The sequence below is a fragment of the Maylandia zebra genome, linkage group LG23, assembly GCF_041146795.1.
Source record: "Maylandia zebra isolate NMK-2024a linkage group LG23, Mzebra_GT3a, whole genome shotgun sequence".
NCBI classification, from domain to species: domain Eukaryota; kingdom Metazoa; phylum Chordata; class Actinopteri; order Cichliformes; family Cichlidae; genus Maylandia; species Maylandia zebra.
Window position 1 is genome coordinate 13529034 of NC_135188.1, and position 22359 is coordinate 13551392.

General features: G+C 43.2%; 4 protein-coding genes across 11 annotated transcripts in view; 2 read left to right on the forward strand and 2 right to left on the reverse strand.

Moving 5' to 3' along the window:
• tmem131 (transmembrane protein 131) overlaps nt 1–3543 on the forward strand; it is a 40793-nt gene extending 37250 nt beyond the window's left edge. For 2 of the 3 annotated variants that reach the window (XM_004552818.4, XM_012919515.4), the window contains 8 exons: nt 147–265; nt 998–1132; nt 1225–1375; nt 1529–1647; nt 1739–1820; nt 2237–2340; nt 2423–2580; nt 2664–3543. In XM_004552818.4, the coding sequence (XP_004552875.2) occupies nt 147–265; nt 998–1132; nt 1225–1375; nt 1529–1647; nt 1739–1820; nt 2237–2340; nt 2423–2580; nt 2664–2942 (1147 nt within the window). In that variant the 3' untranslated portion in view covers nt 2943–3543. The remainder of the gene's footprint in view (nt 1–146; nt 266–997; nt 1133–1224; nt 1376–1528; nt 1648–1738; nt 1821–2236; nt 2341–2422; nt 2581–2663) is intronic. The other variant, XM_076880597.1, reaches the window with a different exon arrangement.
• Nucleotides 3544–3546: 3 nt separating this feature from the next.
• On the reverse strand, nt 3547–9805 carry si:ch211-201h21.5 (inosine-uridine preferring nucleoside hydrolase). 4 transcript variants are annotated; one of them, XM_004552819.3, is made up of 7 exons: nt 9664–9805; nt 8539–8731; nt 6550–6738; nt 5641–5823; nt 5385–5496; nt 5172–5308; nt 3547–5094 (listed from the first exon to the last, which is right to left on the reverse strand). In XM_004552819.3, the coding sequence occupies exons 2-7, from the start codon at nt 8674–8676 to the stop codon at nt 4729–4731; spliced, it is 1125 nt and encodes a 374-aa protein (XP_004552876.3). In that variant the 5' UTR covers nt 8677–8731; nt 9664–9805; the 3' UTR covers nt 3547–4728. The 4 variants fall into 4 exon arrangements, with proteins under 4 accessions (XP_004552876.3, XP_076736718.1, XP_076736719.1 ...); XM_076880603.1 differs by having other exon boundaries at nt 8539–8753; nt 9664–9789; XM_076880604.1 differs by lacking the exon at nt 9664–9805 and adding an exon at nt 6952–7112 and having other exon boundaries at nt 8539–8653.
• On the forward strand, nt 8341–19028 carry LOC101472833 (basic immunoglobulin-like variable motif-containing protein). 3 transcript variants are annotated; one of them, XM_076880599.1, is made up of 10 exons: nt 8341–8362; nt 12580–13122; nt 13204–13333; nt 15181–15276; nt 15370–15474; nt 15558–15652; nt 15731–15863; nt 16661–16744; nt 16822–16918; nt 16997–19028. In XM_076880599.1, the coding sequence occupies exons 2-10, from the start codon at nt 12648–12650 to the stop codon at nt 17291–17293; spliced, it is 1512 nt and encodes a 503-aa protein (XP_076736714.1). In that variant the 5' UTR covers nt 8341–8362; nt 12580–12647; the 3' UTR covers nt 17294–19028. The 3 variants fall into 3 exon arrangements, with proteins under 3 accessions (XP_076736714.1, XP_076736713.1, XP_004552882.1); XM_076880598.1 differs by lacking the exon at nt 8341–8362 and adding an exon at nt 9857–10313; XM_004552825.5 differs by lacking the exon at nt 8341–8362 and adding an exon at nt 9858–10290.
• Nucleotides 18859–22315, reverse strand: zgc:172121 (uncharacterized). The gene is made up of 8 exons (XM_004552824.5): nt 22010–22315; nt 20838–20905; nt 20609–20766; nt 20427–20530; nt 19949–20110; nt 19661–19866; nt 19412–19491; nt 18859–19329 (listed from the first exon to the last, which is right to left on the reverse strand). Exons 1-8 carry the CDS (start codon nt 22166–22168, stop codon nt 19265–19267), a joined length of 1002 nt encoding a protein of 333 aa, XP_004552881.1. The 5' UTR covers nt 22169–22315; the 3' UTR covers nt 18859–19264.
• Between the last annotated feature and the right edge of the window lie 44 nt (nt 22316–22359).

Genomic DNA, 22359 nt, shown 5'->3' on the forward strand with positions numbered 1-22359 from the left:
TGTTCTATTTGCGTCTGATATCTGACCAAAAACATCAGTGGCACATAGAAATGCTCAGTGTGACTCCACGCAGTCACCTACAAGTTAAACTACAAGCCACTGCTTCCACTTTGTTCTCTTCCTGAACAAATCGTTCGTGTTCTCAGTTCTCTCGAGCTGCCCTACGTAACACCGCTGGAGACCAAGCAGCGGAAGAACTTCCCCTCCAAATCTCTCCATCCTCTCACCAGCATCACAAAGACGAGACCTCTACAGAAACCTAGATGTAAGTTTTGTATACAATAACTTTATTTAATTATGCCATCCAGAATTTGACCTTCATACTGTGAATATTTTCAGTATTACAGGCCTTCGAAGTACATGAGGGGTTTCTCGTTGTTTTTACTGCCATTTTTGAGGCTTCATAAATACAGCAGATATTCACATGAAATTTCCAGAGCTGAAAAACACATTTAAAGACGCTCAGTCCTTTAACTTTTAGTGGGTGTAGCACCTGATTATCTATCTATCTGATGGTCTAAAGCCAAGATATAATCATGTTTTTGTTCTTTATGGGTTTTTTTTTTTTCTTTGAGCGTCACTATGATGGGCTCATACTTTGAATAAAAAGCAGCAGTTTAATGTCTGTGATGTAGAGGAGCAGAATCAGAAAGCATTAGTGCCCTCATCTGTTTCTGAAAATTCACTGCGGGGTCATATTTTCATGTGGGCTGGGTGGCTGCTCAAAACAACTTACAGGATATTAAACGTCTCCTTTATACCTTTATACAAACATAGATTTCATGTGTCTGTCTTCGAAATTACGAGGAAGTAAAAATAACACGAATAAGCAGTGCCAAAGTTCAGTCATATTATAAAGGTAAAACTTTGCATGGCGTCATGTAACATGCTGAATAAAAATCAGCCGATTCTTAGAGTCGGATCCACTAAGGCCAGCAGGCAACTAAGAGGCACTTTCCACAGAATGACCTTGGTGGTTTTGGCGTGTTTTTCACAGTAGACGGAAAGCTGGAGGACGGGCGGCCTTCCTTTTTCCCCAAAGCGTCAGAGCTGGGACACAGCAGCAGCTCTGAAGGAGAGAAGGAGTGCGCTTCACCTGAGTGGGACGTCCCTCTTTCCAAAAACAGCATCCGTAAGTCCAGACCCAATCGGTGGCGTCAGCTCGCGTTCAGACCGGTCTTCGACGAGTCTAACGAGCTGCTTTACTCCCGTCTCCTTTTGCAGCAGCTGACAGTCTTCAGCAGATCTCCCTGCAGACGATAAATGCAGATCCTTTCCTGAAGCGATCGGCCACAGCTGGGACCTGCTCCCCTCCACCCACCTCCCCCAGCTTACTGTCTCGAGGAACCTACAGCAGTGTGGTCAGCAGCAACAGGTGATTCACATGCAGGACAGTCAGTCGTTTAGGACTCTTGTTAACAGTGAGAGGCGCCAAGGCCATAGACAGGACATGTTTTATCTTGATTTGTCAGAATAAAGCATGCTGCAATTCTAACAAGAGTACTGAACACGTGCTGTATATTCACAGTGAGATAAACCAGAAGAAAGCCCCAGGAAATAAACTGCCTGCAGCCCTCCCGCAGCCGGGCAAAAACGGGAACCTCACCTTTGCTGACGCTGTAACTAAAGGTTATGACAAAAGCCCAGGTGAATATGGAGCGCTGAATCAGTCCTTTATGTTAGTGGGAACATTTTTCCCACTGTGCTTTGTTTACGGGATGTTTTCTGCCTCCCTCAGGTGGCTCTGGTGCAGGTAAAACTGACAGCCAAGGCAAGAGTCTGGAGCACATGAGATCCTTTGAAAGCGACAGCTCAGACAGGTAACAGGAAGGAAAGTGTGCACCAGCACAAATATCTCATTTTAGAGGCAGTTTACTGCAAATTGAGCTGAAATTAGTGTTGAAATAAGCACAAGGTGATATTCTGCTCTGCCAAAGGAGTGTTCATTTATTTGGAATGACAGAGCAGATATTATGAGGATGGTATTGGCGCAGGTGAATGGCTCAAAGCTGCGAACAGGTGCCAAGGCTTCGGTTCTGTCCTGAAACTCGTCAGTTCTCTCCACAAATGTTTGGATTGGATTGAAAGGATGTGGCTGTGTCCTTGTTTGTAGATCAGCACACTGCTGCACAAATTTCCACTCTCTTGCGATCGTGGCCTGACAGTAATGTGCAGTACTCTGGATCGGTGTCCCAGGGCCAGCTCTATTAACTGAGCGTTCCTTTTTATCTTAAAGCTCTGGACTGTGGAGTCCAATCGACACGACCAGCAGTCCAAACTACCAGTCGGCCAACTCTTTCTCCGCTTTTGGCTCCAACAACCACTTCAACCTGACGGGGGGTAAGCAGACGGACGCAGAGCCTCGTGTTCAGATTGTTCACAGCCTTCCAGCTAAAATGTGTGTGGTGTCTGTTGTTTTTAGTGTTCAGTGGAATGAGTCTCCAAAAGCCATCTGAGCCTCAGCAGAGCTGGCCAGAGTTCACTACCACCGTCCCCTCCTCCATCTGGGACATACCGAGCCCCACTGATCCCCTGCACTCCTGGACCAGCACCCCCAGCTCTACGCCCACCTCAGCCACAGTGAGATCTTTTCTGTGATATGATGCAGTTCGCAGATACTCCGACTTCCTGTTCATGATTTTATTAAATTTTTTTCCCCTTAGTCACTCCTGGGAAACGGCCGCAACCCGTGGTCTACAACCACACCCTTCGGCAGCTCCATTTGGTCAACGAGTGCAGAGCCAGCCTTAAACCCTTTCCCTCCAACCACCACCTCGACACCTCTGACGGATCTCGTCAGCAGCTCCGCTCCGTCGCCACCGCCAGCCGTGGTGGCTTCCACCGAGATGAGTCGGACCTACAACCCCTGGAGCATGTGGGGCCCCACCGTTAGCAGGCGCAGCTCTGAGCCGTGGCCCAGCTCCTCCAACAACACCAACTAAGGCCACGCCGTAGCACTTAAGTTCTCTGTACTCATAAAGCAAATTCTCATGTAATCAGATTCCCGACAAGAAGCAGCCTGGAGCGATCGCCAGCCTGGCGCTGCGTATAGGTCTCTGCAGCTTTTTATTCCCGAGGGGTGGGGGTGGGGAGGGATGCTCACTTTTATTTGAATTTCTTTTAACAGGTTTCCCTAAAGTTAAGAGGCTGATAGCACGGCGAAGGCTGCGTTTGTCCTTTAAAAGTGACACTTGGAGCAAAATCTCTTAAGTTCAGTATTAATGTTGGAATAGATGTCTATTTGAAGCCATAAGTCCCGCTTTCACCATCACTTGGATTCCTACTGGTGGCTTTGAGGTCTGTCATTGCACCAGGCTTTTATTTGGCTGCAGGGATCTTGAATAAATCCAGAGTTGTTCTTCATGAAACAGCCCCCAAAAAAGCTTCAAGAAAATTCATGTCCCCACTACTTTTTTTCTTCTTCTTCAAAGCCTTCTGTGGGAATAAATTGGTCAGGTGATCAAAAAAATATTTAAGTTTGAGGTTTGTATTGTACATCACCTCGATTTGTCAGCAAAATTAAATAAAGGATTTCAGCAGAAACGCTCATGTTTCAGGTTTTTTATTCCATTGAAACATTTCAAGCTTTAGGCTTTTACAACAGCTTTGCATGATTCAAAATGATCCTTCTTTATATGACACTGGGCCTCATTGCAGCCCCTCAGTGCATTCTGTGTCTAAAGCCAGCCTTTATGACCCAAGACGTAGAAAAACCTCAGAATGATTGAAGAGCCGTCTGAAGCTTCGGGTACGTACACTGACCTCATTACAAAGAGCATCCACGACTGGACATGGAACAGCAGAGAGGTTTAGGTTGTTGTGCGCTTCACCTGAAAGCCTGAGCCCTAAAAGTTTACCCAAAACTACTGTTTGAAGAAAACCGATCAAATATCCACGGTAACAATGCTGGTTCTGTTCCTCATACATAAATATGTGTTTATGACACGATATCCCATTATCCTAAAAAACAAAGTAAAAAGTCGATTGACAAAGTTATGATAGGAAACATTTTTAGTTAAGAATATTATATATATTACTGGCACACAGTAACATACAGCCAATGAAACCCTCCAAAGGGTATTTTTAAAGTTAACGTAGCACGTGTTTAGTGGAGCATCCTCATCTTATGTCTCAGATTGTAATTTTTAATGTAAGAGATTTTACGTTAGTGCTGTTACGTTGCATGTTACTGATGCTAAAAGTTTATTATTGGAAACAGAATAAAAATTTACTCAGTATGATTTGGTGTGTTTGTGAGATGAGTACAAACAACTTTCATGTGACAAAGTTTCAAGCTTTGTTACCCTCAATGTTCGATCCGTTTTCTGATTATTAATCGTAGAAAAACTTTACCAAGTGCATTCTTTGTAAAATTTCACTCATCTTTTCGCCGTGAATCCTCCTGAGTCCAAATCATTTTCTGATATAGCTTTTATTTTTTAGATTGTGACACTTGGAGTGGGTCTAAAATTGATTTGGTTGCAGTTTAAATGTCCTTAGCTCTGATGTACTCTTGAGGGATTTTAATTTTAAACAATCACGATCGCCTATAACGGTAAAAGGTTGCATTGCTTTATTAAATAAAACATTCCAAAAAATCCAGCTTATTGTGATTGGTCAGGTGGGAAAATTTAGTAACCATCTTCCCTGACATCATTTGTGGCTATAAAATGATGTCAGTCAAAGGGCACTTAGTGATGCAGCAGTTAAATGAAGGAAGTCCAGACTTTACTTCTTGCAGGGCTGTCTGAGGGACTCCTTCAGAAGCTCGCTGAACTTGGCTGTGTCACATTTAGTCAACACAAACACGCTGTGGCTCTTCTTCAGCTGATTTGTGCGATCCAGCGCCAACATGCCTCGAGCAATGGAGCCCTGGAGCTCCACGCGGACGGGACACTCGATGCTCTCCGTCACCACGCTGCGGTCGATGCAGGCCGCCATCGCGTAGGAATCATAGGAGACAAAGCCCGGCCCAAAGTACACGTCTCTCTTAGTCATCATGGCCTCTCTGGAATAAGCCCAGCATTTAGACGTTATCATCCTCATGAAGCGTGCAGCTGGAGCGTCCTGATTGATGAGCTCCTCAAGGAACTCCTGCACAAATCAGGAATTTCAGTTTAAAGTGACCCACATGGCAGGGCCATGCACTTCTCTAAGCGTGGAGATCTTACCCACGTCAGTGCGTTTCTGCACGCATATTCCCACGATGCCAGGTAGGTAGGACAGAGGAACTCCTCAAGAACAATATAGGCCGACTCTGGATCCATGGCGAAGTTAAACTCTGCACACAGAGTCACGTTTCCTTTTCCTATAAAGGCAGAAGCACCATTATTCACTCCTGAACGCCTCACGCTCGAACACCAGTCACCACGAGGCCGTTTTACCTTCCATGTTGCCGCCCATGATGTACACCTCCCTGAGCTTTTGGGGAAAATGGGGGTCAAGTCTGACCGCCAGCGCCAGATTAGTGAGCGGGCCGAGAGCCACCAAGGAGACCTGTGGAGGACATGTTTTCTTCCATTAGTGTTTTCTCAAGGGGAATTGTTGAGATCTGTGCCTAACTGAGCAAAGAATCATGCTCTTTGGGAAACGCATCACAATTTAGGATCAAATTGTGACTAAACGAAGGAGTTTTTGAACCTGGTTCTGGTTTTCGGACACCAGTCTTATCATTGCGGTAACTGCATGCTCCTTTTGGATTTTCTCCTCCCAACAAGGATCTTTCTCCTTTATCACATCTCCGAGTCCATCACTTCCAAAGTGGTCAGTGGGTGAGTTTCCCGCTCCAACCAGAGGGCCAGCAGAACCTCGAAACACTGGAATCTACAGGAGGAAGTTCAGATTAGTGCAGCTTTCCTTACAGATTAACACCTGAGTTCTGCCGACACAACACTGCGGTGTAAACCCTGCTGGCCAGGCTCAGCAAGACTTGTCACAAAATACCAAAGATTACAATATATTAAACTCCGCCAAGGATGTTACTTTAATGCTGCCATTTGTGTTTATGTGAGCAGAAATTCACTAGTCCAGGAACCTTTCTCCTAATCTGGTTAAACTAACATTTTATGAACATGCATGACAGGAAGTCTGTTACTGACTCTCAAAGGCAGACAAATCCCATCTGTTTAAACAACCAATGGATGATTTACAAAGGTATAAAAAAAAAAAAATCCTTAAAGGGACCTCAGAGAGGGCAGTTTAGAAACAGATCATTGTTTCTAAACATAACATCTGTGTGTGTGTGATGCAGTTTTTATTTAATAATTGATATTTGAATAGCTGGAGGTCTGTGCTCTTCTAATTTCGACAATACCCTAATTGTTGTGACTAATGAGTCTGTGTGCTACACCAATACTTTGAAAAGTAACAACTTAGACTGTTTCTACAGCACATTTAAACACACGTGAACCGAAGTGCTGCACAGCAGGTGAAACATTCAGTAAAAAATTCATAGAAAATGAATCATTTAAGAACATTACATCTATATTAAAATACACAAATCTGCATTTCCTCAGATTGTGATTGTTCAGACAGCTTCAGTAAACGCACCCCGTTACGCTCACAGACTGAGAGCACCCTCAAAACGTTCTGACACACGTTGTCGACCGTCGTGTTCCCAAACACGCAGGTGACGCCCAGGATGTGGATGTTAGGCGCCGCCAACGCCATCATTATTGCCTGAGCATCGTCTATGCCGCAATCGGTGTCGATGATCATTAGCTTCTTTTCCATGGTCTCCTGTAAGATTACAAACAACACAATACATTAACTGTAAAACAGTAAAATATGATGAGCTCCTAACAGGCGGACATATGCACCACCTGGTTTTTCATTAGAGAGGAGTTTTTCACTGCTCTGCCTATCAAATATCTCCAGGATCCTGATTCTCAGCTCACACAGTAGATTCTGCTCAGTATTCAGAGCTGTCTGAAGGACCTTTGTCATCATTACCTGTATCTGCTGAGAGAAACTCCTCTAGTGGACTTCTGTACCTTTGGAGCCTGCCTCGGTTCTTGTTGCCTCACACCTGGCTGTGGCAGTACAGGTAGGTGGAGACACTCATACAGATTAACTTCTCCTCGGTGACCCTTTGGACTCTGAGGTTACTCTTTCTGGCAAGAGACGGTTTTGTTTTGTTGTTTTTTTGACATTTTAATCTTCAAGTCTTCAATCAAAGACTAAACAGCAGTGTAATATTCCTCACCATGACCTCTGAGGAGTGTTATCCTGTTATCAGGTTTGATTTACCCCTCAGCCCTTTTTCTTTTCTGTGTTTGTTAAAACAAGAAATGCCAGGGAAATGCTCTATTAGCAATGAAAATCCTACAGATAATACTAGAGTCAGTGGTGTCATTTTAGTTCAGAAAGGTACCGAAAAGTTTTGACACCAATATCACATCAATCATATGTGTTACTTGTTACGAAGAGCAAAATATCCCACACAAATCTGACTAAACTGGGAGCTGTTTCCACAAAAGAGAGCCCTGAAAACTAAAGGCTTTTCAGAATGTTTTTAAAACAACCTAATAATAATGAACTCAATTACTCAATAAAGTATTTAAGTAAGTAAGTTTGTGAGGTTTGCTCATAGGGGGTCATCTTGATTGTTAGCTCTTTGCCTTACAATAAAAAGCATCTTGATGCAACTGTTGATCTGATTTGGCGTTATGTAAATAAAAAGAAGTATTATTGGTTATTCAAATAATATTATCATCTGAAATGTGTTAAATAAATTCTAGTATTGGAACTGAAAAACATATCTTAACCATGAACAAATATTTAAAACAGAAGTTGACCCAAGGTTCTTTAAAACTCGGTTTCTAAAAAAAATTAAATGAAATAAATTCTTTTAAAAACCAAAAAACGTTTCAAAATACATGACAAGCTGAAAGGGTTGTTTTGTTGTGTTAACTAATTATTATGGAAAGTTACTATCGCTGTGATTTAGTGACCATTGTAACATGTTCAAGCACACTGCTCTGTATAAACTGCTTTTATAACTTTGAAGTATCCGTATCGGTAAGATTGGCCCTGTATTTTACTTGTTATCATATAGCACACCACCAGGGACAGGAGAAGTCATTCTGCTAGTGATTCGGCTAAGCTTAGCAATTAGGTTAGCTTCCTAAACAAACAATGAGTGAATATTATGCGTATAATTTGCAGATGATTCAGCAAAGAGTGTGTTTCTGATAAAGAACGTGAAGGTTACATTGTGAAATGAGCCGTTAAACAAAAGCATGTAAGCATGTAATGCACAGATTAACCTGCTGAAAAACACCACTGTAAGTAGTAACAGGAACCGGAAGTGATCCAATAGCAAGCCACGACCGCCAGAGGACGCGCAAAGATCAAAGTTCAGGTTTGCTTATAGTTTTTAGAGTCAGGTCACCTGTTAGAAGAAAGAAATCACAGTATGTCCACTACAAAAACGGCCAATCTGTATTTATAGAGTGATCGTGCGGTTTAAACTGCAAGTAATGTAATTATATTTTCGCTTTTAAAGGTTTAAGTCGGATCTCCAATGAACAGACTCACCTTAGGTCTGCGTGCTTGAGCTTCAAAGAGCCTCCGCAGGCGCTCGAGCAATTCGTGAGCCGCAGAGGGACACATTTCCGGTCTCTCTCTTATAGCCGTCTCCCCTCTGTCACACTGTCTTGTCTCAATCTCTTCCATTTTTCTTTCCTCAGTCTTTCTTACTGGTATGAGTACAGGGCGTGGCACTGGTAACCTTTAAACGTTTAAAATAATGCCTTGAAATAATGCAGAAAAATATTAACCGTTATGTTATTATTCATGCTGTCATTATTAACATTTTTTGTAGCTATACTGTTAAAAGTGACATACACTTTTAACAGTATAGCTATGATCAGCAGCTATGCACTCTGTGTTTGTGTGCATTGTGGTACAGGGGTCGTCCTCTGGACCACAGGGCGATGTATAAAGATGCTTGGGACAGCGTCTGCCTTCAGTCTCAACTTTCCCTTTTTAGTACAAACTGATCTGCCTCAAAATGTGCCTACAGACTAACTTCATTATATTTATTTCCATATACACAGAAACTAATTTACAGAATATGCAGCTCTACATGTCATTACATGTCTATAGGTTTATAAAAGTTTATGTTACATTAGTAACTGATGATTCTTTGCTAAATATCAGCAGGCAGTTTCCCATTCAAGCCTACTGCATGTCTGCATTTAACTTGCTCTCGGCAAAACCAATGGAGGTATTGAGATTCTCAACTCCTGGGTTTTTGGAAAATGTTTTAAGTATATGCCTTTCTGTGTGGAGTTTGCATGTTCTCTCCGTGTTTGCGTGGGTTCTCTCCGGGTACTCCGGCTTCCTCCCACAGCCCAAAGACATAACTCTAAATTAGCCCTGTGACAAACTGGCGACCTGTCCAGGGTGTACCCTGCCTCTCGCCCTATGACAACTGGGATAGGCTCCAGTCCCCCACCCTGAAAAGGGATAAGCGGAGGAGAATGGATGGGTGGATGGAAAAACAATGTTAACTTGTTACAATGGCGTTAAAGCCATAGTAATAACTGTTAACGCCGTGGGTAACGGTGACCGTTTACTCACCGCATACATATATATTAATGAAACTACATATAAGATAACATTTTTTTTAAGTTAATGCATTTAGAGATTAATAATTACCACAAATAATAAATGTATCGACGGACGTGTCTCTGAGTCTACAAATTTAAATTGCCCGGTATGCACTTTCAGGAACTATCTGAATATATCACGTGACGCTGACGAGACTCGTCCATTCAAGCGCTCTACTGTGATTGGTTTAAACTGAGAAATAATTTTACTGAGACGGGAAGAGGAGGCGCCAACTGGACACGTCCAAATATGTAGTAAATTTAATGCAGTGCAATAACATACACATGTGTGCGATGAAAAGTGTTTTTGCTCATTTAAACTTTCTGTTTTTGTTTTTTTTAACAACATCTTATAAGAATTTAACAACGTTGATATTTCCCTTCCTCCCGGTTGCTCCTCAGAATGGTATAGTCCGATGGACCTGCTCAGGAAGAGGCTGCGGGTCAGAAGGACGACGTTTGTTGCTTATTTTCGGCTATTTTCCACATTTTTCGTGCTAATGTGTGCGGCGATTTGGTAGTTTGCTCTCAGCTTTATCTTTTTCCGCCTCTCCGCCAAGGGTGGTCATTACTGAAGATTTTATGAGTCTATCTGTGATGCTGAAAATGACGGCTGGGCGTGTTTACGTCCGCTAACCAAATTGGATGTTTGTGGGTGATCGCAGCAGCTTTACAGGTGAACCGTTAGTTAATGTTTAGGTGGATATCAAGAGCCATGCTGTCTGTTTCTATGATAGGTGACTCATTGTAGGCTAAAGGCTAAGAGGAACAGTGCTTGTTTGTCTCTCCGTGAGCCTGACAAGTGACATTCAGGATTATGTCTTTGGAATTTGTTATGTTCATAGTTTCAGGTGTTTTCGTTAACGTGGACCAACACTGGGTTTGCCAGGGGGACGATTTAAAGACTGTATATAAATGAAGGAGCTAGCTTGCTTTACAATTGTATAAGACCCTCTGCCTATTAACACTCTACTTTGTCTATAAAATTTCTTTTTTGATATCTGCTTCATGTTTGTCCACCATCCCTTCCAATGAAGATCTGAGCATCTTCAGCTCTACCTCCTGTCTCCAAACCATACATGAAAGCAGGTCTCATTACCATCTTGTAAACCTTCCCTCTCACTCTTGCTGCTCTCCTGTCTTCACCTCTCTCGTCCGCGGTCGAGAGAGTTAGTTACCCCAGTTATTTAAACCGATCTATCTTCGTTACCTGTGCTCCATCCGTCTCTCTTTCATCCACAAACATGTATTCAGGCTTGCTTTTACGGATCTCCATTCATCCTCTCTCCAGTATATACTTCCACCTCTGCTGCCACTTCACCAACGCATGGCACAACATATAAGAGCCACCTCCACGTGACAAGACTCAGCAGTCCATCTGCATCTAAAGAACAAAGGTCACTCTTTCGAAAATGCCAGTGTTCACATTTTGGACAGAGAAGATGGATGGTTTGAAAGAGGAGTAAAAGAAGCCATTTATGTCCACTGTGAGCAACCATCTTTGAACAAAGGCGGTGGCTTACGACACCAACTGTCTGCCATCTATAATCCAGTTTTGAGTTCCCTTCCCAGACGCCTTAACGCCCACTCACATCCTGGGCCATATGACCTCAGGAAATCACATGATAGGGTGGGGCTAGGTTTCACAATGAGCTCACCCGAAACCTTGGCTGATTATGACCTACACCCGTTTTCACACCTTGGCTCATGTGATTGGGTAGAGGATCATTAGGGGGTCCTTTTGTCCCTCTTGGGGGGATACTCCCACAGGGTTTAAATCTGGGACTCTCCACCATTTGACCCTAGAACTGAAGAAGCTTCTCGGATGAGAGATGAAACGTCTTCAAGCAACTTAAAGAAGTCTTTCGTTAGACTTCCACCTCTGCAGACTCCACTTGATCACTACGGATCAGTGTCATCTGCAAACTCCTGCCTGACCTCATCCATCAGCCTCTCCATCACCACTGAAAAAAATTTAATCTCACCCCCAACTTGAACCCATCTGTCACTCCTAACACACATCTCCCCACTGTCTCGCTGTCCTCATACATGTCCTGCACGACCTTAACATACTTTTCTGCCACTCCTGACTTCCTTATGCAGTTCCTCTTTTGGCGCCTTATAATATCCTTTCTCTGATCCATGCAGAGACCGTCAATCTCCTTCTGACCTTTTCTGTACTCCCCCATCAACACTCCCTAAGCACACATTACATCTGTAGAGCTCTTTCTCAGCATGAAGGCATACTGCTGCTACTTAACCTAGCTTCAACAACTCTTTCCCACAGCTTCATGGTGTGGAGCTCTGCACATCACCCTTGTTCTTGAAAATCAGTACCAGTGCACTTCTTCTCCATTCCTCAGGCATCCCCTCACTCTGTAGGACTTAATTATTTAATTATTAAGCAATCTTGTTGAAAAGTCCACTGGAAATTTTTGATAATGATGGATTTTGCTAGTTATGGTAACTGTTAGACTAAGAAAGTTGGTTCATGTGTTTCAGGAGCTTTTTGGTTCTGCATTCTCTCCAATGTATGATCCAAATACATTTGAAGGCAGGTGATTGGATGCAAATTCCTTTCACAGAAGCAAAAATATTAAAATATTAAACATCACGTGCAACAAAAAGGCAAAAGTAAAGTAGAATAGTTTGGTAAAATAAAATACAGTAATGGAAGACAAGCTCAGTGTGGTAAAAATTACAAAGAAGAAGGAGAGGGAGAACAAATACACAGAAAGAGCTTGGTGAATAAAAATCTGTTGTGATATGTAACATATGTAAGATTCCCCTGTGTCTGTGTTTGTGGCAGCAGAGCTGAGCTATCCTGATGTAATACAGATGTTTCTGTGTCAGATAAAACTATTAGCTGACTGATTTCTCCTATCTGAGTGCAGTGTGAGGTCTCTATCTCTGCACTTTCATCTTCTTCTCATATATTTTGAATAACCTCCTTTTTTCCCTGCAGAGGTCACTTCTCCATCATCGCGTTCCGTCTCGTCCGGTTCTGTTGCCAGTCAGCTTAGCGGCCGCTCGATGCCTAACACCTCAGAGGGTCAGGGAACAAACCTGTCTGGGTCTGCGGAGCCATCAGGGCTGCAGCGGACCGCAGACAGGGAGGAGGAGCACAGCCTGATTCGGTCCCTGGCCCGGGATGCCGCGAGGGTGAGGCGGGCTTCTAGTGCTGAGCTCCACCTGCCGTGGACCTGCCCGGTCACACACTCCCGTGAGAAGTTCTACACAGTCTGCTCTGATTATGCCCTCTTAAACCAGGCTGCCTCCGTGTACTGCCCCCCAAACACAGGCAGGGACGCGCTCTCAAAGAAGCAGGATGACGGATCCCCACGTGTAAAGCCCAAACCCTCCACAGAGCTCAGTGCCGCACACACTGGAGGTTCCCGTGGGGGGGCAGGCGAGGACTGTGACATGGAGGACGTGTCCAAGCCTATTTTGGCCTGGGAGATTGACACAGCAGACTTCAACACTGCATATACAAGGAAAATAAGAGCAAGTAAGAAAGGTCTGGAAGTGAATTTAATCAGTTTGGTTTACATGATGTCACACTTTGATGTTTTTTGAAACACTTTTTCAGGCAATGGTAAGAAATGCGGCGCTAAGAAGATGAAGTCATCCGACAGACCCAGCAGGAACCTGCAAGATGTCCCTCCTCACGCCTCACTGGAGGAGATCAAACAGAGGAAAGTGCTCGACCTCAGAAGATGGTAATGTTATATTTAGCCTCCATTTTCATTTCCTCCATGTTCGTGCAGTGACTTTTACAGAAAGGAAAGCAGAGACCATCCCCTCCATCTCCCTGTACACACAAACAAAAAACATCTCTCTTTACTATTTACTCACTATTTAACAAGATAAACTGGATCAGATTAAAACATACCATTCATGCTGTTTATTTTCACTCTACATGGACATCTTCACATTTTTGTATCTACTATCTGTTTAGGAAAAGAACCAATAAAACACTATGAAAACACCTCAGTATACATGAAACTGTTTTATTGGAAAGTTGTGCCTAAAATATCAAAAGTAAAAATAATCACTCTACAGAATAATGTTCTCTCTCTGTGTTAAATCGTGTATTATTTATATTACCTTAAACATATAACTGCTGTGTATGTTTAAGGTTGAGCGCATTGTAAATAGTTATTCTGTTTAATGTTTAATGTCCAACATCACATGTTTGCGATGATCTCTAAAAAAGTTAATGAGCTGATAAATACAGGTCTACAAAAGTATATGAAAATATTAATCACAAAAAAATAATCTGAATTAAAAGCGTTGAGTGTTGTGTGACGTGGTTAATGGTCAATATCTATCGGGGGATTAAAATATGGATGGAAAATGTTGGTGGAGTGTTGGCAAAACAGCTGGTTAAACCTATTACGTTTAGAGATTTTTATAGATGCTATTCTGAAAGTGCTGCTGAGCCTGCACCTGCTCAGCTTGCCTGTTTTATTAGACCAGACATGGTCAGCGCCACTGTCCATTATGTCCATTATGGTTATAGCTTCCCTTGCTAATGTACTAAAGGAGTTATTAACATCCTTTTCAAACTTCATCTTCTCTACATCACACATGTCGGCTGAGGTGATTCGCCGACGGTAAATCACTGAAGCTCTTTTACTTGCTACTCCACCACTAAGCTGTGTTTCCACACAAAGGGTCAATCATAATTGATATCAGAGCAGTGAAAGCAGAGCCGGGGTTGCTTCCCTTGCATTCTTGTTTCCCATCAGACCAGACGAGAGGTTTGTCCAAAATGTGCATATGCAAACCATCAGAAAAAAGCTCCTCCGGTCAGTGTTACTGGGAGACGGACACGACTATATAACAGAGGGAGCTATGGTCTCCATTGTGCATGAAATAAGCGCAGCTTTAGCGACAACTGCTGACTGTGGCCACAAGATGGCAGTCATGTAGAGGATGGATGGAAACATTTGATTGTCTGAGATAAAAGGGGAGAGATTGATTTGACTCTCTGCACTCTCCATTTTCACTGCAGAGCTTTAGAGCCAGCTCAATGCCCTTTTTTGTCCCCTGGGGTCAGGATTTACTAAAGAAGGGCAGTAAAGTTTTGAAACCAAAGGACACGGTCAGCGCATTTGTGTTTATTTGAATGAGTTTTTCTTTCACAGCACAACGGCTGTCTCGTTTTGTTGTCGCTGTGGCTGTGACAGCTGCATCTAGAAGTGTTCATTTATCTGAAATTGTAATTGCACAGGCGGATGACTGAAAGCTGTGAGGGCAGTGCCAAATGTTTGCCTCTGTCCTCCGGGTTTTTTCTGGAGTAAGACTCTGCCATTCTGCTGAATGGTTGCACATTGATTTAAGGCAGTGAATATTTGTTACCTTCCTACTGTAATCCAGCATTTCCTGTTATTTCTGGCAATTTTGATAAACCAATATGAATACTTGAAGAAATTAAACCCCACATAAAAAAGTATTTTCATTGCAACCCCGGTGATTCTCCAGAAGCTCTTGTCTTCTTTCGGAGAGGACCCGTTACCTTAACAGAAGTCTGTCTTTTGTGTTATAATCCATTTTTCTGCAGGTACTGCATCAGTCGGCCACAGTATAAGACGTCTTGTGGGATCTCCTCGCTGGTTTCCTGCTGGAACTTCCTGTACAGCACGCTTGGCGCAGGAAAGTGAGCAGCCTGCATCTTATCTCATAAAAAAAAAATCAGCTTATGAAGTGTGGGCGATGAATAAAAGGTGTAAATGTTTGTTTGCATTGCCAGTCTGCCACCCATCTCTCAGGAGGAAGCTCTGCATATTCTGGGGTTTCAGCCGCCGTTTGAAGAAATCAAGTTTGGTCCCTTCACCGGCAACGCTACACTGATGCGGTACACAAACCTTCCGTCTTTTACTTTAAAAAAAAAAAATCTAAAGAGTGCGCAGGTCTGCAGTCAGTGCGTTTTCCTCACAGGTGGTTCAGACAAATCAACGACAACTTCCGAGTGCGAGGTTGCTCCTATATTCTGTACAAACCACACGGAAAGCACAAGACAGCAGGAGAAACAGGCGAGTCAGCTGACCCACTCAGCGCTGTTATTCTTACAGATGTGCAGCTTGAGTGATTAAACTCGTTCTTCTTTTCAGCTGAAGGAGCTCTGATGAAACTGACACAAGGCCTGAAGGACGAATCCATGGCCTACATTTACCACTGTCAGAACCACTACTTTTGCCCCGTGGGGTTCGAAGCCACGCCGCTCAAAGCAGCAAAGGCGTACAGGTAACGCCACGTCACAGCAGTTAGAACTGCTCATTTAGATCAGTGCTCGCTAAAAGCTGTGTTTTGAGATTTTTCTGCTAGCCCCTGCACAAAATATAATGAATGAGGTTTCGGTTTACTGCATTGATCCACATTAAAGGCTCATTTTATTTTATGTAGATATTTACTTGATGATGCTCGTTCATTTTTTTTTTTACTTTTTTAAACTTTTTAATTTAGCTTATTTCTTTTTGTGTAGAGTTGTTTTGTTTTGTCATATTTCTTTGTTGCATTGTTTGCTGTAAGTTTACGTTTGTTAGAGATTTTATTTAATCTTTTGGCTGCGTGAAAAAGACGTTTTAATGGGACTCTTTGCAGTCCTGAGGACAAAGTCTTGACTTGAATTAGAGGGTAAGTAACAGGAAACTGTTTATTCTTAGAGGTGCTCAGGAAGTGTGAACACCTCTTTAAAAGCAGAGGCTTCGGCACATTCAGGTGTGTGCTAAGTCTTCCCAGGAGTGGACATCCCAGCATATTCACTCCATGCTCAAACCCTGCAGTGCTCAGAGAAACTCCATAACTCTACAGGCCACAATAAGCATGTTAAAGGTTAAATCCATGAAAGCACACTTTAAAAAACTTAATTTACCTAATTTTATGACCCTCTGAGGAGCAGCTGATTTTTTTATTATGTCCTGAGATGTAAAATCTTATGGACTTAAACAAGAGACTTTACATTCTTAATGTCACCATATGAAAATATTAACAAATTAGTTGACTAGTTTTTAGTAACAGATGTTGTCCTGTTTTCTGTGAAGGGGCGCTCTTCCCACTAACGAAATGGAATACTGGATCTTAATCGGGGAACCCAGCAGAAAACATCCGGCTATTCATTGTAAAAAGTATGTTTCTGTTCAGTTTTTACTCCATTTCCACGTCTGCTGCTGTTAAGCAGTTTAACAGGAAGTTCTCTCTGCAGGTGGCTGGATATCGTGACTGACCTCAACACCCAAAATCCAGAATACCTGGACATTCGCCACACAGAGAGGGGGATTCAGCGCCGCAAAACCAAAAAGGTTCCAATTCTCAGACCAGCTGTTTAAATGTTTGTGTGTCTGAGATGGTGAATAACTAAAAGGCTTCTTCATTCGCAGGTAGGTGGAAACCTGCACTGCATCATGGCCTTCCAGAGGGTCAACTGGCAGAAGCTTGGCCCCTGGGCGCTGAATTTGGAAAACCTGCGGCACGACTTTCACCAATCTGCCACGGAAAGGGCCCACGCGAGCGACGACAGCGAAGAGAGGACGTCAGCCAAGCGGATGGCCCAGCTGGGACGCTCGCACAGCATGGGAAGCCAGAAAGACACCAGCTGGAAACGCCTGTCCAACAGCACGGAGTACAGACAGCGCAGCTCGCCCGACAGCGACCTCGAAGAAGACATCACAGACTGAAAGGTTCTTAGGGATGAGCAGGATGAGGACTGAGTATCTAAACAGTAGTGAAGTTATGAAGTTAAAGAATAGGTCTGGGGTTTTCTGCAGTTTACTGTTAATAAACGGCATGAAAACACCAAAATGCACTGTTAGTGAAGCGTTAGGACTCTTTAAATGTCCAAAAACAGCTCAGATACGTAGTTTCATTTTTTTTTAAATCATCTCCTAAAACTGCTCGATGCATCCATTTCTTCTGCTTATCCAAAGTCGGGTCACTTCTAGGCTCAGCAGGTTATGCCAGATATCCTTTTTCCCAGTGACCTTTCCCGTTCCCCCTGCGGCATCCCAAGGTGTTCCCAGTCAAAATGAGATATGGGTCTGCTAGGGGGTCTCCTCCCAGTTAAAAACCTATAGAGGGAAGTGACCAGGAAGCAGTTTTTATTGAATTTATTGACAGTAGAAGCTTTACAGAAATCACAAGAGTCTTTTTTGAATATTTAAGACTACCACATGTTCAGCTCATTTTAGTGCTTTGAAGCAGATACTCTCTTTAGGGTGTTTTCACTTCTTGTTTGTCTCCTGTGGCCATATCCTTTTTCTTTGCTCACTTTGTCCTTTAGCAGTGAAGACAAGCAATATGGAGACAGCTGCTTCGCAATCATTACAGAGGCAGTTCCATGACTGATCCACATGAAATTTCTGGCCCATGTAGCATTGCGTGCAGCTTTCAGGTCAGCAGTAACTTGAAATGGTTTTCCAGCCTTGTGTTTTCAGTCTGAAGCAGTAAACCGACAAACTAACGAAGTAAACTTTGAGGCCATCAGTCGTCTGCGTCCTTCTAACCGGGGCGACATTGAACCAGTTACAGTTATTTCCTCTGGAAAAAGGTTGAGTGTTGAGTGAGTAAAAATTCAGCAATAATTCTCAAATACATGTTTCCCATGTAAATCGTCTCAACTTTCTCTTTGTAACACTACGGCAAGTTTGGTTCTTCGGTCTGTGGAAATGTGGATTGGCAGCAGCCGAATTTCTTCAATAGCTCTGTGTTGTTGTGTCGAGACGCAGCAGAAGAACTGAAATTAATAAACTCATTTGTAGCCACCTGTTGCGAAAAGCTCAAATATTTGACCAATCAGAAAACGTGCAACACTTCTGCAGAATATCCCAGCAGAACGTTTTCTTCTAATAGAAACAGGGAGGATGCTTTGGTTTGCTGTAATCATTCCCGCAAGAGATTTGGCCGCAGATCATAAATGAATAAATCTATAAATAATAAATAAAAGGAGCTTTGAGAAGTCGGACCCACTCAAAGCAAACCTCACGGCGTTGCCGCTCATCACAGACACGTTTCTGCAGGTTTAATCTGAGCTGCACCGACACATCCACTGTACATTCTTTCAGACGCAGCTCATCGTACAGGTACAGGAGGTGGGATCGTTTCTCACCTGGCGTTCAGCGGCTCGTCCAATTAAAGTATCGTGAAAGCTGCTGGCGTTGTGTTGTGTTTCGTGAAATCTCCGGGGGGACGGTAGACAATCCTGGTGTTTAAACACAGGAGCTGTAGAAACTTTGGACACTCCGAGTGACACTCATGGTTTATTTCAGACACGAGCAGTTCCTTTACATGTTTCTTTGCACCTTTTGTGGGTCCGTTTGTCTCTGACCCACACACACAGTCATTGTGTACCTAAGTGGGTTTGATGTAGTGGTTTATTTATTGACTTATTTTACAATAAAATGGGATTTTTAAGAATTCCTGCAGCATTCGTATTTCTTTTTTGTTTAACATTTATTGTGACTCTTCCGGTGTTGCTTTTATTCACACGGCTTATTCACAGTCTCATTTCATGTCAAATAAAGCATGTAGAACCCTTTTTACCATGAAAGTCTTAGTCAAGAAAGTCAGCAGTGACAGGTTTCTGCCTCCTTCAGCTTGTCCTGTTCTTGTCGGCAGCCAAGTTTTGAGGCCTCTCTGCAGAGGCTGGAGGTTCAACGCCCCTTTAACTGCTGTCTTAGCTCTGCTATGTGAGCAGGGCCGATACGACAGCATCCCCCTGTAAGACAGAGAAGAGCTGCTCAGAGAAAATGCTGCAAAACAGAAAAAGACTGAGTATAAGAGAAAGCAGCTGAGCTCACCTATCAGAGCAGCGCCCTGCTTCACCCACATGTGGCTCAGATCAGGCGTCCATCCTGATGGTTTTCCTGATGTTTGCCACCTTTGAATGAAAAAAAGATCCTTTACTGAATCCACACAGATATTTAGCAGATTTTCCTTTTTCTCTTTAAGGAATCAAGTTTTTATGGTAGCTTTATGTTGTATTTACAGAATGTAAACGTTGATGTGAGGCGTTTAGACTTAGTGTGTTAATTTAGCTTCAGACCCACCCCCGCTCAGTGTCCCACTCCTCTCCGCTGTTAGGGTACACCACCCAGCTCATGTTTGAGACGTGCAGCGGTCCAGCAGAGTCCAGCAGCGACTCCACCACGTCTGGAGGACAGCAGTTGACTCCCACAGCGAGCAGCTGCGTGGATCTCTCGGCGACCCGCATGGCGTCAGCGAACAGGCTGCCGTCCGATATACGCTTCTCGTCCTGATGGCGAGGCGAGTCATTGTGTGACTAACAACGAACTAATATGGATCTTTCGTCATCGCTGTTCACGGGCAGCGATTACCTTACAGGAGAACGACAGCCAGGCTTTTGAGTTTGGAAACTCCCTCAGCAGCTCCACCACAGCCTCCGCCTCTTTGATGCTCGGGATTGTCTCAAAGGCGATCAGATCAACTCCCGCAGCTGCTAAGCAGTCAACCTGAGGCCTGTGCCAAACTTTAAGCTCCTTCAAATAGATTAAAGACACAAGTGTACACAGCTTAAATGTGTTTTACAATTAAAATGTCATATAGATCTCTGTTGTACTCAAAATGCTTCAATTTTGTTTGTAATTCTGAAAGTAGCCATAGTATTAAGGTAAAAAGTGTCATAGTGTCATTAAATATACTGAAGTTATTGTCCCAAAAAAGGAGGTACTTAATGATTTTTCATGAAATGAACCGAAAATATAAACAGAACCAGAACCGGAGATATAAACAACTATTCTGGGTAATCTTCTCAAAGCAGGCATAAAGTCCAGTAGGTGGCTGAGGGGTACCTACTTCAACACTCATCTGCTCTGCGTAAGCGCCAGTGTACTCCGAGCCATCGTGGAGAAAGGCCCCGTACGGCCCCACAGAGCCTGCCACCAGGGGGCGTCTCTTCCCTTTACAGAGAAATAAACAGTGAGATTATATCACAGTTTACAGCAAGAGTCGGCTCAGCTCAGCGTAAGCTCTCCTACCTGACTCAAACCTCTTCACCGTCTCTTTGGCCAGATGAACTCCGGACATCAGCAGCTCTCTGGCGCGTTCAGCGCTCACCTCCAGGTGGCTGATGAATCCTGGGATACTTGCCTGGTATGTGGCTGTCGTGATGACATCAGCACCACTGAGGAGGAACCTGTTCACACAAAGTGTATACATTAAGTGCTGATTGATTTGTATTTACCAACATTTTTTGCATGGACACACCTGTAATGAGCATCTCTTATGGCCTGAGGAGCAGTGTGCAAAAGCCTGGCGCTCCACAGAGGGTCTCCCTGCATATGTAACACACACACACACGAATTTCAGTCCAGATTCACATTAATAAAAAAAATCTTATATTTGATCTGTAAAGACCAGATAAAAATATTATTCACCTGTTTACGTACTTTATATTTCTCAAGAGGGCAGATTTGGGAAATTCAGTAAAGTAAAATACAATGAAAAAAAAATAAAAGCTGTGAAAAACAAGTAGCTCACAGTCACAGACAGGCCGTGAGAACAAGGCCAGAGGATATATTCAGGTCATTTAACCATCTCTCTGAAAATAAATACAAAACTATGCAGGTATTTTCTGCTGCAAAGATACAGAGTACACTCAGATCGCAGATGAGCCTTTGATGCTCAGGTTTGACTGACTCTGTAAAGTTCAGCAAGCTGTGATTCTAAGTAGGGAATATCTGCAGTCTACATCCCAGGTGAAGCATTGTGAGCAACTAACAAGTCCCAAGTTGCACAAGTTTCACCAGCACGTGTAGGAAATGCAGGTGTGGTGACGACTGGAAGTTTCTCGGGTGGAGTGGACAGAGTTTTTCTAACTTCACAAACAGATGTGCTGTAGACAAAGAAACTTAATGTAAGAAGAAAAAACACTTCTGTTTTGTTTTGTGCGCTTTTGAATCTCTTGGGTTTCAGTGGGTTGGACATCTCAGGGCCACATATGCTCCCATTCAGGTGACGTCTTTTTCAGGAAAGGCCTTGCGTATTTCAGCAGGATGATGGTAAACAGCATACTTCATCAAATCTGAGTCTGAGTGCTGAACTGCAGGCCTGTTGTCCAGACCTTTCATCAAGCAAAGCGTCTGGAGCATCATGAAACCAAAAACACAACAAAGGAGATTCAGGACTGCTGAGCAGCTAGAATCCTGTATCAGACCAAAATGGGATGACATTCCTCTCCTGATAAGTCCAGCAGCTGCTCTCCTCAGTTCCCAGACACATGGCCTTGTCCCACCCTTTTTTTTATAGATATGTTACTGCCATCAACTTCAAAATACAGACATGGATTAAAAATAGACACAAAACATCTCCAGAGAGAAATTAAATTAGTCTAATCAATAGAAAATGGTGACCTGTTGCAGGTTATTTTTATGATTTACCTGCAGTTTGGCTCCATGCGCTTCCAGATCAGTTGCCAGTCCACCATCTAGGATCAATGGCCCTTCATCATTAACCATTTGTGTGAGAAGAGCAGAGGAGCCCATGGAGCAACACTTTATTAAAAGATTTACTGGAGAATTCTTTGCACTGCTTTTCATAAGAAGATCATTCAGTCAAGTTACTAACGCTGACTCCTCTGAAATAACACCACCGGGCAGCTTAATTATTCACACAGAAGAGAGTGAAGTGCAACATCAGATCCTTCACGTTTCATAATGTTGTCCTTCCGGGTAACAGTGAAGGTGCGTTTATGGCCGCTCAAAACTGAACTTCTTCGCAGCATCAGCAG

What these genes read in the sequence shown, in the direction of transcription:
- si:ch211-201h21.5 (XM_004552819.3), bottom strand. Translation starts at nt 8,676, where the DNA reads ATGGAAGAGATTGAGACAAGACAGTGTGACAGAGGGGAGACGGCTATA. An exon ending in CTCAAGCACGCAGACCTAAG is followed by an intron (nt 6,739 to 8,538) that starts GTGAGTCTGTTC and finishes GTAATCTTACAG; the next exon opens with GAGACCATGGAAAAGAAGCT. An exon ending in CAGTCTGTGAGCGTAACGGG is followed by an intron (nt 5,824 to 6,549) that starts GTGCGTTTACTG and finishes TTCCTCCTGTAG; the next exon opens with ATTCCAGTGTTTCGAGGTTC.
- LOC101472833 (XM_004552825.5), top strand. Translation starts at nt 10,260, where the DNA reads ATGTTTGTGGGTGATCGCAGCAGCTTTACAG. An exon ending in TACAAGGAAAATAAGAGCAA is followed by an intron (nt 13,123 to 13,203) that starts GTAAGAAAGGTC and finishes ACACTTTTTCAG; the next exon opens with GCAATGGTAAGAAATGCGGC. An exon ending in AGCGCCGCAAAACCAAAAAG is followed by an intron (nt 16,919 to 16,996) that starts GTTCCAATTCTC and finishes CTTCATTCGCAG; the next exon opens with GTAGGTGGAAACCTGCACTG.
- zgc:172121 (XM_004552824.5), bottom strand. Translation starts at nt 22,168, where the DNA reads ATGAAAAGCAGTGCAAAGAATTCTCCAGTAAATCTTTTAATAAAGTGT. An exon ending in GGTGAAGAGGTTTGAGTCAG is followed by an intron (nt 20,531 to 20,608) that starts GTAGGAGAGCTT and finishes TTCTCTGTAAAG; the next exon opens with GGAAGAGACGCCCCCTGGTG. An exon ending in GGCTGTCGTTCTCCTGTAAG is followed by an intron (nt 19,867 to 19,948) that starts GTAATCGCTGCC and finishes CCTCGCCATCAG; the next exon opens with GACGAGAAGCGTATATCGGA.